The sequence below is a fragment of the Lethenteron reissneri genome, chromosome 48, assembly GCF_015708825.2.
Source record: "Lethenteron reissneri isolate LAM-NWPU_2019-01 chromosome 48, ASM1570882v1, whole genome shotgun sequence".
Classification (NCBI taxonomy): Eukaryota; Metazoa; Chordata; class Hyperoartia; order Petromyzontiformes; family Petromyzontidae; genus Lethenteron; species Lethenteron reissneri.
Window position 1 is genome coordinate 1,732,691 of NC_083826.1, and position 15,758 is coordinate 1,748,448.

At 48.2% G+C, this 15,758-nt stretch overlaps 1 protein-coding gene across 2 annotated transcripts in view; it reads right to left on the reverse strand.

The window, feature by feature from the left end:
• LOC133354779 (collagen alpha-1(V) chain-like) overlaps nucleotides 1–15,758 on the reverse strand; it is a 278,739-nt gene that overhangs the window by 40,184 nt on the left and 222,797 nt on the right. For both annotated transcript variants that reach the window (XM_061571899.1, XM_061571897.1), the window contains exons 48-51: nucleotides 13,367–13,420; nucleotides 9,036–9,089; nucleotides 8,391–8,444; nucleotides 6,849–6,902 (exon numbers count right to left, since the gene is read on the reverse strand). In XM_061571899.1, the coding sequence (XP_061427883.1) occupies nucleotides 6,849–6,902; nucleotides 8,391–8,444; nucleotides 9,036–9,089; nucleotides 13,367–13,420 (216 nt within the window). The remainder of the gene's footprint in view (nucleotides 1–6,848; nucleotides 6,903–8,390; nucleotides 8,445–9,035; nucleotides 9,090–13,366; nucleotides 13,421–15,758) is intronic.

Genomic DNA, 15,758 nt, shown 5'->3' on the forward strand with positions numbered 1-15,758 from the left:
CGCCACTGCTGGCAGAAGAGCCTCGACTAGAAGGAGCTCCGGCGTGTATTTGGTCTACTCTTCCAGGGTGATCAGACTTCTTGGAGGAGGTGGGCGTACCCACACTTTGCCCCACCGCACACGACCTGCCGATCGACTCGCTGCGGTGTGCCCGGCTATGCTGCTGCGTGGACAGACGCCGGTTGAAGGGGTTTGCGAATCTTGCCCCGTTGATTCAACTGCCACGCCGGGAGGTCGAACAGGCGCTGTCTGCCCAGCGTGTCGACCATTCCACGGCGGCATCCAACGAAAACGAATCACGACAAAAAAGTTGAAGAGGGTTAAATTAGAACGAGATTTTAAAATCTCATTCGACTGAGTCATTTCTCAGGGCCACGGGAAGCTCGTTTTACAGCTGCGGAGTATCACTGAAAATGAGTTCTCAAAGACTTTGTGGCTTAGGAAAAGCAGGCCACCAGCCAGGCATGAGTGGCATACGCAGCTGGGGCACAGGTAGTCAGTGACCAACTCACCAGCAAGGGCGATACCAAGCTGTGCATTGCTTTGAGAGTAAAGGAAGATCATTTGAGTTTGTCTTTGTGCTGGAAGCACGTCTGGCAGAGAGATATCACTCTTGTTGAAGAGAATTAAGATACAGGGCGGACCAGGACAAGAGAGAATTGCGGCGACGTCACCGTCTCGAGTCGGTGCCCTTAGCCTTGCGCCATCCCTCTGCGGCGCAAGTCCAATTGAGGCGTTCAGAGGTCAACGCGTGCGTTTGAGAACCATACGCCAAGAACGTTACGGTTTTAAAGGCCAGCGCTTGCAGTGTTACTATCACTATGCCTGTGAGGGTGCCACGGTGCCGAGATGTTAACTACCTCGCCGAGTATTCAGGAGGTCGTGGGTTCGATCCGGAACCTGACGACTGCTGTATATTTGGAGTTTGCGTGTCTCTCCCTGTGGTCGCGTGGTTGTTTTTTATCCGGATCCATTGGTGTTTACCTCCACATTTAGTTCAACATCACGTGTTCAGAGCATTTGGCTGTTATACATTTCCACGTGGTAAGCCACTTTGTTGAGCTATCATTTGTGGGCAGGTCGCTTCTGAAAACGAGCTGTATAGCTCAGTGGGCCTTACCTAGTAAAATGAAAATGGTTTAGTTTTGGTTTAAATCAGCCTGAATGCACCTCATCTCGTCACATCTCAGAAGCTAAGCAGGTTGGGACTTGGACCGTGCTAGGATGGGTGACAACCACGCACAAACACAGGTCACAATAGGCTGCTTCATGTCCACGCTACCCACCTTCACCAACCCGCAGTGACCAGTGCGGTGAAGTATGGTCAAGATAACCTCCTTGAGGGAGGCCCTCATCCAGCAGCAGTTACTCCAAGCCGGGTGGAGCATGTCCATGGAGTTTCACTGTCACATTTTTTATTTATTTATGATATATATATTTTTTAAGGTGCAGCCCTGGAATTGCTTGCTCATGCCACTGCTTCATCCAGCAGTGGAGAGACAATGGCTCACGATCACACGATCGTGTGCCACACGTCGTATTTAATAATAAAAGTGGCAGTATTTTTCAGGCAGGTGGCACTGGCGATCAGAAGGCTCGACTCAATCATTTGGTGAGTGCTGCTCATCAACGCTGTGAAGTGGGAAATCAACAGTGACGATTATCCGGCAAGATCATTCCCTAACACGGCAATGTGGAATGTCCTCCTCCACTGGCTCAGGGCTGACATTTGACATGAGCGTGCCACCCAGCCTCCGTTGTGCAAGAGAGATACTTTATCTGGACACCTTTGGGGCCGTCCATAAATGACGTCACGCGATTTTGGATGATTTTGGACCGCCCCCCTTCGTCACACGGCGTCACAAAAAGTCTGACCCCCCCCCCCCCAAAAAAAAAAAAACATGCTTCAAATCGCTTTAAACTATTGTCATTGTAGTGCGTATTTAATGCGGCGCTGCACTCTGATGTTGTAGGAGAAAACATTTATTAAAAAGTATATATAATTAAGTAGAACGTGTTGTCTATATTTATTTAAAGTTTCGCATTCTGATGTGACGTCACATTTCTCACCCCCCCCCCCCCATCGTCACACATCGTCACAAATGTCCCACCCCCCCACCCCCCCTAGGTGCGTGACGTCATGTATGGACGGCCCCTTGACTGACACCTTGACTTGACACCTCGACTGGCCACAGACTTGATAATATTGCCAGTTTAGAGAGGGAACTTGCGGCTCTTAGTGCATTCTCTCGTCTCGGGTTGATGTAGCACGGCTCTCTGGAGTGTAAATATGTCCTGTTTTATATTTAATGTTTCAAGTTGTACTTTTCATCACCCTACTTAATGCACCGCAAAGGACATTAAACATTAAAGAGGTCGCCAAGCACTCAACTATTCAACGCCCCATCACCTTTAAATTCAAGGTATAATTCCATGCAACGCAATCGGCTCGTTGTCCTATGGAGAAGGACCACTGTCTGAAACATCGGCCGTTACAAACACACGATTGTTTCCATTTAAGGTCCCAATGCTATTGCCAAATGTGTTGAGTTTTCCCCGTTTGTTGTGCTCGTGCACCACTGCCAACGCAGCAGCAGTAGAACCGACACAAAATGTGTTTAATTTGACGGATAATGAGGCGGTGGGCAATGGCAGTACAGCAAGTAGGGATTTGTCCTCTCCCTGTGGCTCCCCGAGGTTTTTCCCCGACCCTTGCTCAAACCTCCACGTTTCTTCCTCGCGTGTTTCCCACCGTGGGTCGGCACCAGGCGCGTCTAACATGACGCGTTGGTCGTGGGGCTGGTGGGATTTATTTCCCACACTTTCGTGGAAGTTGTCTAGCGCCTGTGTGGATATTTAGAGTATTATCTCACGCACTCGGATGTTTGCCTCCTGGTTTCCACCACCATTAAACAGCAACACTGCTCATTGACGATTTTACGAAAGCATCCCTGAATGCAGGACCTTTGTAAAAAAAAATGTTCAGGTATCGAGACTTGGAGGAGCTTTCATGGATAAACACCGTCATGTTCACAATCATGCGGCTGCAATAACAGTGGTTAGAGGACCCAACTCAATAGCAGGGTTTTTTGGAAACCAATCATCATCATCAGTGTCTCTCCGTGGTAAATAAAAACAGTACCACATTGTAGATAGCGGAGGAACCAAATATTTAGGATCCAACACTCTTCCAACTGGTAATAAGCTGTGCTGCACACGTGGTTTAGTTTGGGTTTGGTTGTTAAGGTGTAGTGTCAGTTTTTCTTTTTTTGAAACCTCAGCTTTCACTTTTGCTAACACCCGATGACGCTGGGTGTCATCTCCAGCAAAAGGTCGGGATGTAAAATCGTTAAAAATGTTCTTGCCTTTCAACATTCCTCCTCGGGTTTTCTGAAAAACCAAAATAAATTAGCACATTTGCCCACGAAGTGAGAACTTGATTTGATGGTGGAGGGTTACAACAACAAAAAATAACATTATATCTACACAATGATCTGGTCCAGAATAAACTAATTAGGTACAATAACATTTGTCATGAAAGCCTACATATAAAATCAACACGTGCTTATTCGAACGGCTAGACACTCTTGCTTTATTATTGTACAATAATGCCATTATTGTCAGGGCATTTAAGAGGAAACTAAATAATTGTCACCCAATTTAGAGCATATAAAAAAGCTGCAAACGTGAAGAATTAAATTTGCGGGGAAATATCAGAAACATCTGTTGCGCACTTAAAATGCTCGGTTTGTCACACTCTGCCGTGCTAAGAAAAAAAATGGAGGGTTGCTAAGCGACAAGCCAATTACCCAGAAGTCACTGTCTCATTACCACACCTGGCACCAGGAGGCAAATAACAACGCACTTGCAGCACCCTTAATTCGTCGTGAAAGCGAGAGACAATTGATAGGGCACATTAATTCAAGTTCATATTCCTGGCTTTTATTATCAGATACACCGTCTTTAGCAAAGTGAAATTATTGCTACATAAATTCAAGGTCAGATAACTCCTCAGCCCTTTCGGATCCCATCACTAATTGGAGCGTGTGAAATAGTGGGCCATTATTGCTCCACGTATTGAAAACCCGCAGCAAGATAGATTGTTATTGTACTCTCGTGTGTGTGTGCGCGCGCGCGCGCGGTGTGGTGTGTGCATTGGGACTCCGGGTGGATTATAATTGTTCATGAGTCACACGCATTAGCGCTATGGAAATTAGGTGCAAGTTGGGTTCACGCACGGAAACACTGGTGTGCATAAGCACACGCATGACGAATGCATTTACACACGTGTGCACACGTACACGTGGACAAGCATGCAACCAAACAAAGTAAAATATCCCCCCACTCCCATATAACCTTCGACAGACCGTTGAGGCAAGTGCTGTTAGCGAGCCCCTATTAAGGCCGGCACGGCACACGTGGGAATGATGTGGCCCCGACTCCACGCCGAGGCGCACACGGCACCAGGTTAAGGCTGCGGTCACCCTGAGGATGATCCCGGGTGACCTGTTCAGGGATATTCGTCACCGGTGTTTGGCGATGAGTGGGAATCGCACTGCGCTCGCTACAACGCGATAAGATCGCGCTGGCTCGCTCGGCTCGCAGCCTCATTACCCACGTGCGTATTCACGAGCTGCATTTAACAAGGGCCACTTATGGCCTGAGCAGCCTCTCAGCCACAGGACTGCGCGTTGATGGCGAGGTGAGCTCTGGGCGGGCAACATCGATCTCGTCCGCGCCAGCGGTCGCTACGTGTAGCATGTACAGTTGAAACCTTTTGTTCATTCGACACGTAATGGGGCTCTGGCCTTGCCGAATTAGCCAATATTCCGAATTATTTACAATGGTTACTCCCCAGTGCCTCCTGCCCCAGTTAAAATGAAAATCCAAATTTGTTTTCCAAACTCTTCACGCACCATATGCATTGACACACACACGCCCTGTGTCAATTCGATCCAAACCTTTGGATTTGTCTCGCAGACTCAGGTATTTATACTTCAGTCCCTTTATATTACTTCTTGGTGTAGGTGTAGACGACTTGTCTGAAAGGGTTGGCTTGCACAGAGTATTATAAAAATAAAACAATAAAATTCTCACGACGTTTCGGCCACAACACAAGCAGCCGTCCTCAGGTGAAGAACAGAGCTGTCTGAAAGACGGCGTCCTAATGAAGCTTTCTTTCCTAATGAAGCTGTCTTTCCGACAGCTCTGTTCTTTACCTGATGACGGCTGCTTGTGTTGTGGCCGAAACGTCGTGAGATTTTTTATTATTATTATTTTATTATTTCCCTTCTACGTAACTATCATTTGTGGTCAGGTCGCTTCTGAAAAAGAGCTATAGAGCTCAGTGGGCCTTACCAGGTAAAATAAAAAAAGTTTCGTTTTAAGTGTACCTGTTCCAAGACGCCTGGACCACGTGAAGGGTTAGACCAAACACCCTGCAGAGTTTGCTTGTGTGGAGACCCCTCTGACAGCAGTGGCGTAATCAAGAATTTGCAGGGCTGCACCTTCATCTTATTTAATTTACGTTAGGCAACTGTAATTGTTTTACACTGTGTACGGTACCGTTTCCAAGGTTTCCAATTCACTTTATATACCGTTCATTGAAATACTACTTGTTTGGAAAATCACTCGGACGGACACGCATTTATGAAATAACAATCTTCTTCTTTCGTGTGGCTGCTGATGTAGATGCAAAGCAACGACTACAATTGCACATTCAGGTGGTTAAGCCCAGATAACCGCGTCAGAAGCAGCGGAGTGTGTCATCGCTGTGATGTCTCTCTTTGTGTTTGTGGATCAGGGCATTGTGTCGTTCCACGTTGTACGGTCTGTTCTGGTTGACCACAGTCGCACGCTACTGGAGAGTTTATTTGTATTTTCCATTTGTGCATCAGGTATCCGCATCTGCTGCTGCCATGGGTTCGTGCAGTGAGTGCGGTTTAGGGTTGACCACGAGCGTCGTGGAAGAATTAACGGTGATCTGCTTTGTCTCCACTGCTGGATGAAGGCCTCCCCACACCCTGTTGGTGACGGGAGTTGTTTGATCACACGCCGCTCAGTGCGGGTTGGTGAAGGGATGGTGGTGCCGAGTAAAAGTAAACAAATATATCACTCTGCGCCACTGACTTGGCCGGCAATAGAACTCCGGTCGTCCGGGGCTGAAGAGTGCGGTGCGCTAATTGCCGCACCACTCAGAGGTGTCACACGTCCTTACGAAAGCAAATAGGGACGAACGTTTGAGCGTCCTTTACGCTCCGTCAAGTAAACGCATTCGGCGAAGAAGGTCCAAGTTCAGGTAAAAGCACACGTCACAGATCCCGTGCAATCGCAGGGAGTTATCGTCGGCAAACTTGCTGTCAAAAGCGACGTGTTAATCTCGGCACGTGACTCCGGTCATGTGCCGTTGTAAGGGAAATGGTTTCACTTGCAAACAATAGGTCCGTTCCTCAGCCTCTGCTGAGTAGAAACTGGAAAATATATATTCTAATACACTGACTTATTTATCTTATTCATGAATGTAAATCCATCCATCGGTATACTTATCAAGTAGGCAAAGCCAATAATCATGTTATTGACATACAGACCATTGGGGCAAGTGCTGTTTAGCGAGCACCCATTAGGGGCTGAAAGGCATACGAAGGGGTGATGTGGACAGCAGCAATACCGTAAACACGAGATCCTGGCCCTGTGCGTGTGGACGTGGACAGGGTGAGGGAGAGAACGTCATTTGGAGGTTCCACTCTCAGTGGTGGGACCCTCGGATCGTGCAGTGTCCGTGCAAAGGTGCAGGTGAATGTGCAGGAACAGGTGCAGGTGAATGTGCAGGTGCCAAATGGACGACTCACAGGAGGACCGATGTCTCCTTGGTGTCCTGGGTCTCCTGGCTCTCCGTGCTCCCCCTGTCGACACACACGCACAACGATTAGCACGGTTGGCTATGTATGGTGCGAAAGAAGTTCAACGTGCATACGTACAAATGCTCGAAGCAACACAAATCAAACAACACGAGAACTCGGCTCGCAAGCCTGGGCGTGGTGGTCGGTTGTTGGACGCTTATAATCCAGCTAATCCAGGACGTGTTACGGTAAGTGGGTTCGTGAACCCATCTGTGCTGACCACAGATGGGTTCAGGGGGCCCCGCGGTGGCGAGATGTTAACTGCCTCGCCTGGTATACAGGAGGTCGTGGGTTCAATCCAAACCCTGACGCCTGCTGTATATTTGGTGTTTGCGGTGTCTCTCTCCCGGTGGTCGCGTGGATTTTTCTCCGGGTCCTCCAGTTTTTCTCTCCAAATTTATAATCGACGTCACGTGGTCAGAGCATCTGGCTGCTGTAAATGTCCACGTGAAGATCAGCCACTTTCCTGAGCTGAACATTTGTGGACCGGTCGCTTCTGAATGAGAACGATATAGCTCAGTGGGCCTTACCTGGTAAAAACAAGTAAATAGTAGTAATTATTATCCCCTCGTATATGCGGGGTTTCTCCAGGTACTCCGATTTCCTTGCCCTTGTGCATTGCTTTAATTAAAAAAACCCAGCAAGTTGGCTGAACATTCTCATGAAAGAGCCTGCTGAATAGTTTTTTTCCTTCAGAGAGCAGTGATGCTTTTCTTGGGTAAATTCATTGTTTTATTACGAAGCATTTTTTGCGTGAGGGCTATCTCTCACCAACGGAGACGATTTACACTGAATGGCACCGCCCACGTCACAATATACGACTGTTTATCCAGGAAAGGGTCACCGCGGCTCAAGACGACTCTTTTTCAGGAGGGTCATGCTAAGTTTTTGCCGTGCGGGCTTACCATGTGTTTTCCAATTAAGAAATTTGCCAGTAAATATTATTATCCGGTAAATTTGAACCATGACACTGGCAGAAAATGTCCTCCTATTATCCTAACGGTGTCGGCGGGTCTGCAAAGCGGACAATGCGCGGTATTTTGTGGTTATTACATCCGCAATATTTATCAGGGCGGCATGCCAAATACGCATCGCGAACCACCGCAACGAGCGGCGAACGCACTACGGCTGGGCCATGTAAAGGGGGGGTCCACAATGCACTGACTCCATCGTGACAATACACTCCCACAATGCAACGCACGTTGTGAAGCAGTCCTCTCCAATTGCAGTGCATTATGTATGTCCGTATGTACGTTCAACTTATTTTGCACCGTACGGAGCCAACCGTGCTAAGTGGAGGTGCGGGGGAAGGACAACAAACTATAGCACGCACGCACAAAACCAGTCGAGTAATGCATCTAATAAAAATGTCCTTTGCAATTCAGGGGCGCGAGTCAATCGTTGCGAACGATTCGTTTGATTTCTTGAGGCTAAGTGGTACACACGGTTCGTGAATGGGGTGAGTGGTGAAGTTTGTCGTTTTAAATTCACCTTCTGGCCTTCGGCACCCATCAATCCGAGAGCGCCGCGCGGACCAGGGGGACCCTGTTGAGAAAGAAAATGAGAATGAACATCACGGAGGACAAACTGAGTTGCAGGGGAACACAGGCTGGGGTACATAGAGTGGCCGCCACGGTGGCGAGATGTTAACTATTTCGCCTGGTCTACAGGAGGTCGTGGGTTCAGACAAGGTGGCTGAACGTGAATAAAAATTTGCTGTTGAGATGATAGAAATGTATTTATGATGCTGATGATGTTGCTGCTGCTGATGACGGCGGCGATGACAATAATGCACAGGGCAATTGCAATTCGCCGCTGTAATCACTTCTAACCGATGATGCAGCCCTTGAGCGAACGAGGCAGCTGAATATAAATCACAACGCTGCTCCTGATGATGACATTGATGAACATAATTACGATGCCGATGTTGTTGCTGACGATTATGGTGGCCATGCCGATGATGGTGGCCATGATGTTACTGATGATGATGATCCTGATGATGTTGCTGATGATGGCTATGATGCTGTTGCTCACGACAATGATGATGATGGCGATGATGATGGCCATGACGATGCCGGTGGGTGACGGCTCTCTCCGGAGAGGCCGCGTTTTTGACAACGGATGACGCTCACTCACCTCCCCTCCGGAGGAACCAGGAGGCCCTCTCGGCCCTGGTGGCCCAGGCGGTCCCTGCACACGGAGACAAAAAAATCGCCGCTTAGGCCGTGCATCGATCGCTTCGCTCGTCCTCTCGCTCGCCCGCGTTCGTTCGTTTTGAATAGAAGCCATTTTCGCTTATGAAGTATGACAGCCCGGAGACAAATATGGGTTTAATTTCAATGTATATTTACACGTGTATCTATTTCCAAAAGTTAGAGCGTGCTGCTTTCGGGAGACACTGACGTTTTTTGTTCAGAGAACGACCTCGGAAGAAGGCATCGCAGAACCTTATCTCGAGTCCCACTCGATTGCCCCCATGTCCACATCACAGGCACACCCTGTAATGTGCATCAGTCAATGATGAACGAGATGCGATGGTATTCTTGTGCCGTCTATGGTAACTGGGTCGAGACCCATCACTTTGTTACACTGGAGCGGTGTTTCTCAAACTCGTTTTGGCCCGCGGACCAATCGGCCGATGCAAACATTTCTGCTGACCACTACCCAACCCCACCCCTTCTCTCTCTAAATACCACAAATACAACATGATTCACGTTACTGGAACACATTTATTTTTGTAAACGTAGCCGTAAGGTTTTTAGGGGGACCGAATGGGAGGGGGCATTTAGATTTTAGGGTTAGGGTAGTCTAATCCGGGTCATTTACCGAACTTAATTTTATTAATTAAACTATTAACGTCCAAAACACAAGGTACAAACGTTGCCATTCTTGTCGGGATCAACCTGCGTCTGCATCACAGCCCCGGGGAGCACCTGGAGGAGCGTTACGGACAGCCACCGGTGGAACCGGAGGACCGCACTCTGAGAACCACCGCTCTAGACAATCCAGGGTTTTTTTTTGTTAATTTGAAGGTCGCTGACAAAAGTTGCGAATCAGTCGAGAACGTGGGCGCGAGTAGCGCCGCCAGACTCGCTTGCGGCGTGCGAGAGTGGTTGGACAACGATCCAGAAGCGCCGTGGAAGAGTAGCGAGGTGCGAGACGGATACGATCTATAAAGAGCTTCCGTGTTGATCGCCGTGAGGTGTGGAGAGGCGCGGAGGAGCGCCTCGGTGCCGTGGGGCTGGCGAGGAAACGAGAATCGCGCCGAAAGGTGGAGGGAGGCGAGTGGCGCGAAACGTGATGACACGGAGAGAGACGAGGGCGAGAGACAGAACGGAGAAACGGGAGCGAGAGACACGGAGGGAAGGGAGGCGAGAGAGAGATGGGGCTGGATAATCAATACAATGTTGACAAGCGTTTGGTCGTCCGTTCGCATTGTCGATATCGCACTTAAAAGTCAATAACAAAATCACGAATGTTAGAGCGTAGAAGTCAACGTGTTGTGTTTGACGGTCGTCGCCACGATTGGGGTGGTGACGTGAGTTCGTCCCGTGTTGGGGCTCCTCCAGGCTTGCCGCTCACGCGTGCGCGTCATTGCTTCTGTCACGTTGGTGACCTCGGTCGCTCTCGCAAAGGAGACTCTCTTGAGCTTTCACCGCCTGCTTCATCCAAATACATTTGAACACTTGAGAAGGGTTTGGTGAGAATTGTAAAAAATCCAAAACTTCATATTGGGTTTTTTTTGTCGTGCAGTTGTTGGTGGTTGGACAAAGGCCATCAAACTCGCACTACTTATAGATTTGGTTTAGCCATGGGCGGTTGGAACCTGGATTATTTAAAATAACCTGATAAAATGTCCCCTTTGTTTTATAATTAAACCAACGCTTTGGGGCATTTTCAATCTCTTTTTTTACACAAGCAGCCACATGTTTAATCATGGCTGGCTGCAACCCAGGATCTGAGTGGTGGCGCCAACTCAGTGTATTCATTATGACCATTGCATGGGAGGTAAAACTGATTTTTATTTTCTCAGAGCTGGAGTTGGCTGAAATGTACCCACATTAAGGGCAAACTTAATGATGGCGTCTGCAGCTCATTGGCAACTTTTATTTAAGCAATTCTGAATAAATAAGTTTTCAATCTAGATTTAAAAGTGCATTGCTTTAATCGCTTCCTAATATCGAAAGGAAGAGCGTTCCAGACGGCCGCAGAAGCGCATCTGAAAGGGCGCGATGCAGTGGCCGTCTTTGTTCGATGCCTCGCCAAAAGCCGCTGTGAGGATGACCGGGGTTCATGTGACCATTGGCCCGCTAAACTTGGGAACCCACATTAATCATGGATCACTTGCCTGCGATTGAATCCAGAATCTCAGCAGTGCTGGCTCAGGGTCTGAATCAGGGATGTTGTGAACCCTCTGTGCCATCCAACCCACTGCAATCGTGAGCCATTTCTCACTGCTTTCCAACTACAAGGATTGGTTAAGGATATAAATCACCGCTGAATGTAAAAATTAATGAACGATGCAAATATCGACGTCTGTTTGTTAGTTGCGGATTGTGAAAGACGTGTTTAATTAGTGCTGCTCTTACATCCATTTAGATTGTGGGAAGATTGCAATTGATTGGAATTGATTTCAATCGATATTTATAAATTGCTTTGAGTTCACTTGTTAAGTGTTTTCTGAAGTCCGCTTCATGAAGCATGGGGAATTGTACAGCTAGCGTCCTCCACCACTTGCATAAATATCACGAGATGTCTGATGCCGAAAATTGAATTTTTTTTTTAAATGTGAAAAAAAATATATATATTTTCTTTAATTTAAGCTGGTGAGAACCAATTCACGTTAATAATCTATCTGGCAATAATACAAATGGACGAAAAAAAAGAATAGGTGAAGTTATCCTGGTGGGAAAATCTGAGATTATTTCGATTGCAATTGTCGCAGTAGATTTTCGTAGCGAATTGTTCACGCTGAAATAAACGTGGGAACGACGTCGCGAGTCTACGCGTGGTGAGGCACCGTTGAGGCAAAGGTTGGTGGATCACCCAGACTTGTTACGACCGACATCTGCTGAGCCGCAAGTTGGCCAGGAGATGCAAGCATACAGCAAGTGGGTTCATGGTTTCATCCCACACGCAAATGCACGTGGAAAATAAAATAAGAAGCAGGTTTTTTTTTTCACTCAGGTGGCAACAGAGATTCAAAACGAGCTTTTCGCTGTTGCTTGTCGCTTAAGATTAAGACACAACGTAAGTTGGACTTCTTTTGCACCGTACGTAGCCAATCGGAGGTGCGGGGGAAGGACAACAATCAAAACGCACGCGGCAAAAAAACAAAACAACGCCATAGATGCCAACAAATCTCACCGTCGCTTCCTTCGGCTGACATTCAGCAACCAACTTGCGAAGAACTGCCTCTACAGACGCTTCGACAACGCCTGCCCAGAGGTCTTCCCCTTGTTACCGGCGTTAAAGTTATTCGTAAAAAAAAGTGATTTTTTAAAAATATATATGTGATGTCTCAGGTAAGGATATTTTATTACTTTCCAGCCGCGAAAGATATGATTATGACGAGAACAAATCCAACACCTCTGAGAGAAGACGCAGACGAAGATAATGCATCAGTAATGTTGTAACAGAAATGCAGTGCATTGAGGAAGACCAAATATGTAAATAGGCTATATATATTGCCTATATATGTGAATACAAATATTTAGTGAGTTCTCTGATCGGCTAAAATGACAATAATTGGGGGGGGGGGGAGGTTGGGGGGCAGTAGAATTGTGTGCCTTTCACACCAACACTGAACAACTGGGAGTGTTTTAGTTCCCCTTTGACCGTCGCCTACCGTGCCAATCGTAGCCTAAATAGTCTACGGGCTGTCATCAACTAGACTCAGACGATGACAAAGACGGTGACCAATAGAACACCGCCTGTGAAACAGTTTACAAATCACTCAAGGAACCGCTCTCATAGCCTCAAAAAATCAGCACCAACATCGGCTTCTGGTCTTCTCTTCCCCTTGGTCGGTGGCCTCTGGGCACCACTGCAGTGCCAGTCTCGGTGGCACCTGCCCTTCTCGACCCTGCGCACGCGTCTCAAGCTTCTGCTCGGTTCCAAAGCTCCGCTCCGAGGTCACGGATGTGTTTCCGAAACGGCCGTGATCGCAATGAGCCGATGCTCGCGACTCGTTCTAATTCCAATAATGAATTAGCTCTCCTCTCGAAATTTACCCAAAATGCAGTGCAGATGAACGCTGACGTTGCAAATGTATTTTACCCGGCGTGATTCTTCAAGTCGGTGATGCATAAACGGGCGACATCAGAAAGCAGCGCGATATGGCATGAATAATTTATTTGCTGGTTAATTCTTTTTTTTTATGCCTTTCCAATTACGTTCTGTGTTTCGGCGATTATTAGTACACGTCACACGGATTCAATAGGTGGCAGAAAGCAATACATCCTTACCAATGTCCCCACATCTCCCGTCTCCCCCTTCTCGCCAGGAGATCCAGGAAGACCCTGCACAAGGAAAATGAAACACGTACGCAAACAAAATGCAATGTCAAGCATACACGTACCTACGTAGGTACACGCATACACAAACACAAAGATCCCGCAAATAGCCTACAGGGGTTGTTGTAAATGGGGGGCAAGTGATGTGAGCGAGCACCGATGAAGTCGGGCATGGCATGCAATGGGGCGGTGTGGTCAGAACCACGGCTGCCCACCTTTGTCTCTCTAGCCACGACGTTTACATAGCGCACCGGTAAAGGATTTAAAGCAGAGTTTGCCTTGGGGAGGCCCAGTGCCAGTTCAGATATCGCTCGCCACTGATGTTAGCCGTGGCCAGGAATCAAACTCAGGTCGCTGGATTCAGAGTGCAAAGATCTAACCAGAGCAACTGTGATTTAAGATTATACACACACACACGCGTGGATTCATGTACACACACGTACATACTGTACCAACACATGTACGCATACAAAGACACCGCTCCCTACTGTCTCTGTCCTTTCAAATACACGAAACGACAAAAGATCCCCGTATGAGCCCTTAACAAGCTGTTGGGGCAAGTGCTGTTAGCGAGCACCTATTTAGGCTGGGACAGCAGGCGAGATGTTGAGTGGACAACCCTACACCTGGCCGCCTTTGTCTCCCCAATGCTGATGTTTACACAACCACACCAGGCGCTTATTCAAGGTTGAATCGACCTAGGGGAGACTCGGGACGGGTTCAGATGCTCGCCACTGATGTTGGCCACGAGCGGGAATTCAAAATTGTCGTGCAAGTGCGTTAACTACTTGCACCACCGCTCCCTGAATACACACACACGCACGTTCCTGCACGCACACACACACACGCACACAATTTGGCACACATTCACACACACACCCAGGAGGAGGAGAGAAATAAGAATGCAATTAAGGAAATCTTTAGAGGGAATTAGTGAAATTGAGATTAACCTCTCCATCAATTCTCATTTGTGTTTTTGTCATAGATCCAAGTTGGACACTCGGTATTTTCCCGGAGTGGCTCTGAGCGCGCGCACTCGCGGACACTTCCGAGCCCAGCAGCTTACGGATGGAGCCATCCGTGCAGTGCATTGCCGCGCAGACAACGCATCCATAGTGCGCGTGTAGCAGCCGCGCCATCCATCGTGCGGGTATTAAGACGATATATTTCAGGCGGCGTGAATAGTGCCGTTGTTAGCATGACACATGTCCTCTGGCTGCAATTAAACGTGAAGCAACGCCACCTGGCAGGCTCTCCCCAACCGAGCGATCCCTTCTCCGTTCTAAATTGCTCAATTTTATCTCCGGGACAATGAATGAAATGCAACGTGGCTTTGTAAACGCGCAGCCGTATCTCTGAGATGGGAACAAGCAAATCTGTGAAGCTGGGGAGGGCTGAGGTGGTGGTGGTGGTGGGGGCTTTTTTATTTTTTTCCCAGCGAGGTTAAATAGGGTCGCGGCCAGAGCAGTGCAGCTGAGAACGAGGACCGCACGGAGAGACCGCCGCTGCCGGAGAGGAGAGGCCCGGCTCCACGTTGACCGTTCCTCTATCCAATCTTAATTTCGGAGCTTTCCTCTATCCCCCAACTTTACCCCCACTGCCATGTCCGCCGTCGCCTTGTCCCCCCTAGATGGACAATCCGCTCCGATCGCTCGCACGGCGGTGCGACGTCGACGTCTTTAGAGAAGGGCCCACGATAGCGGATGTCACAGAGCCGATTCGGAGATCCCTTCCGAGTGACCCCCTGGCCCAGGCAGTAATGGGGGCGTCGCATATTTCCACCCGCCCTGCTACAGGGAGTAATGTTTTATGCATTCCAAATTTTAGATCTGGAACGTAGTCAAATTAAGTGCGGAACCAAATTTGATGTTGTTGTTGTTGTCGTGCAGAGGTTGTTGACTGGGATGAGATCATTAACTCCACTGTACTTGGAACGTGGTTTCAGCACAGGCAGGCTGGCTGGCTGGATTTGAACCCAGGATCTCAGCGGAATGAGACTCTGGTTGGCAAACGCACTACCTTTCATAGATGCCGCATAATTTACCCTCTGCAGTGTCCGGTGTCCAAAGTCACACGTTCTACGTTTGTTATATGTTAATTATGCAAAACAAAATCTGTGATTTCTTGCCAAATGAGCATTGCGGCAGTGCTCATCTCCCGTTTGCAGGCATAATCCAGGAGTGGAAATTCCACATTACTGTGACAGGGGCAAGTCCATTAAGAGGACAACCACAAAGTGGCACACATTGCATTTGCCCCCGGGGCGATGATGGGCTGAGTCAAACCCCAACCAGGATCTGAACTCTCAACCTCCCAGTTTTGAGCCGCTTGCTCTGCCGCTTAC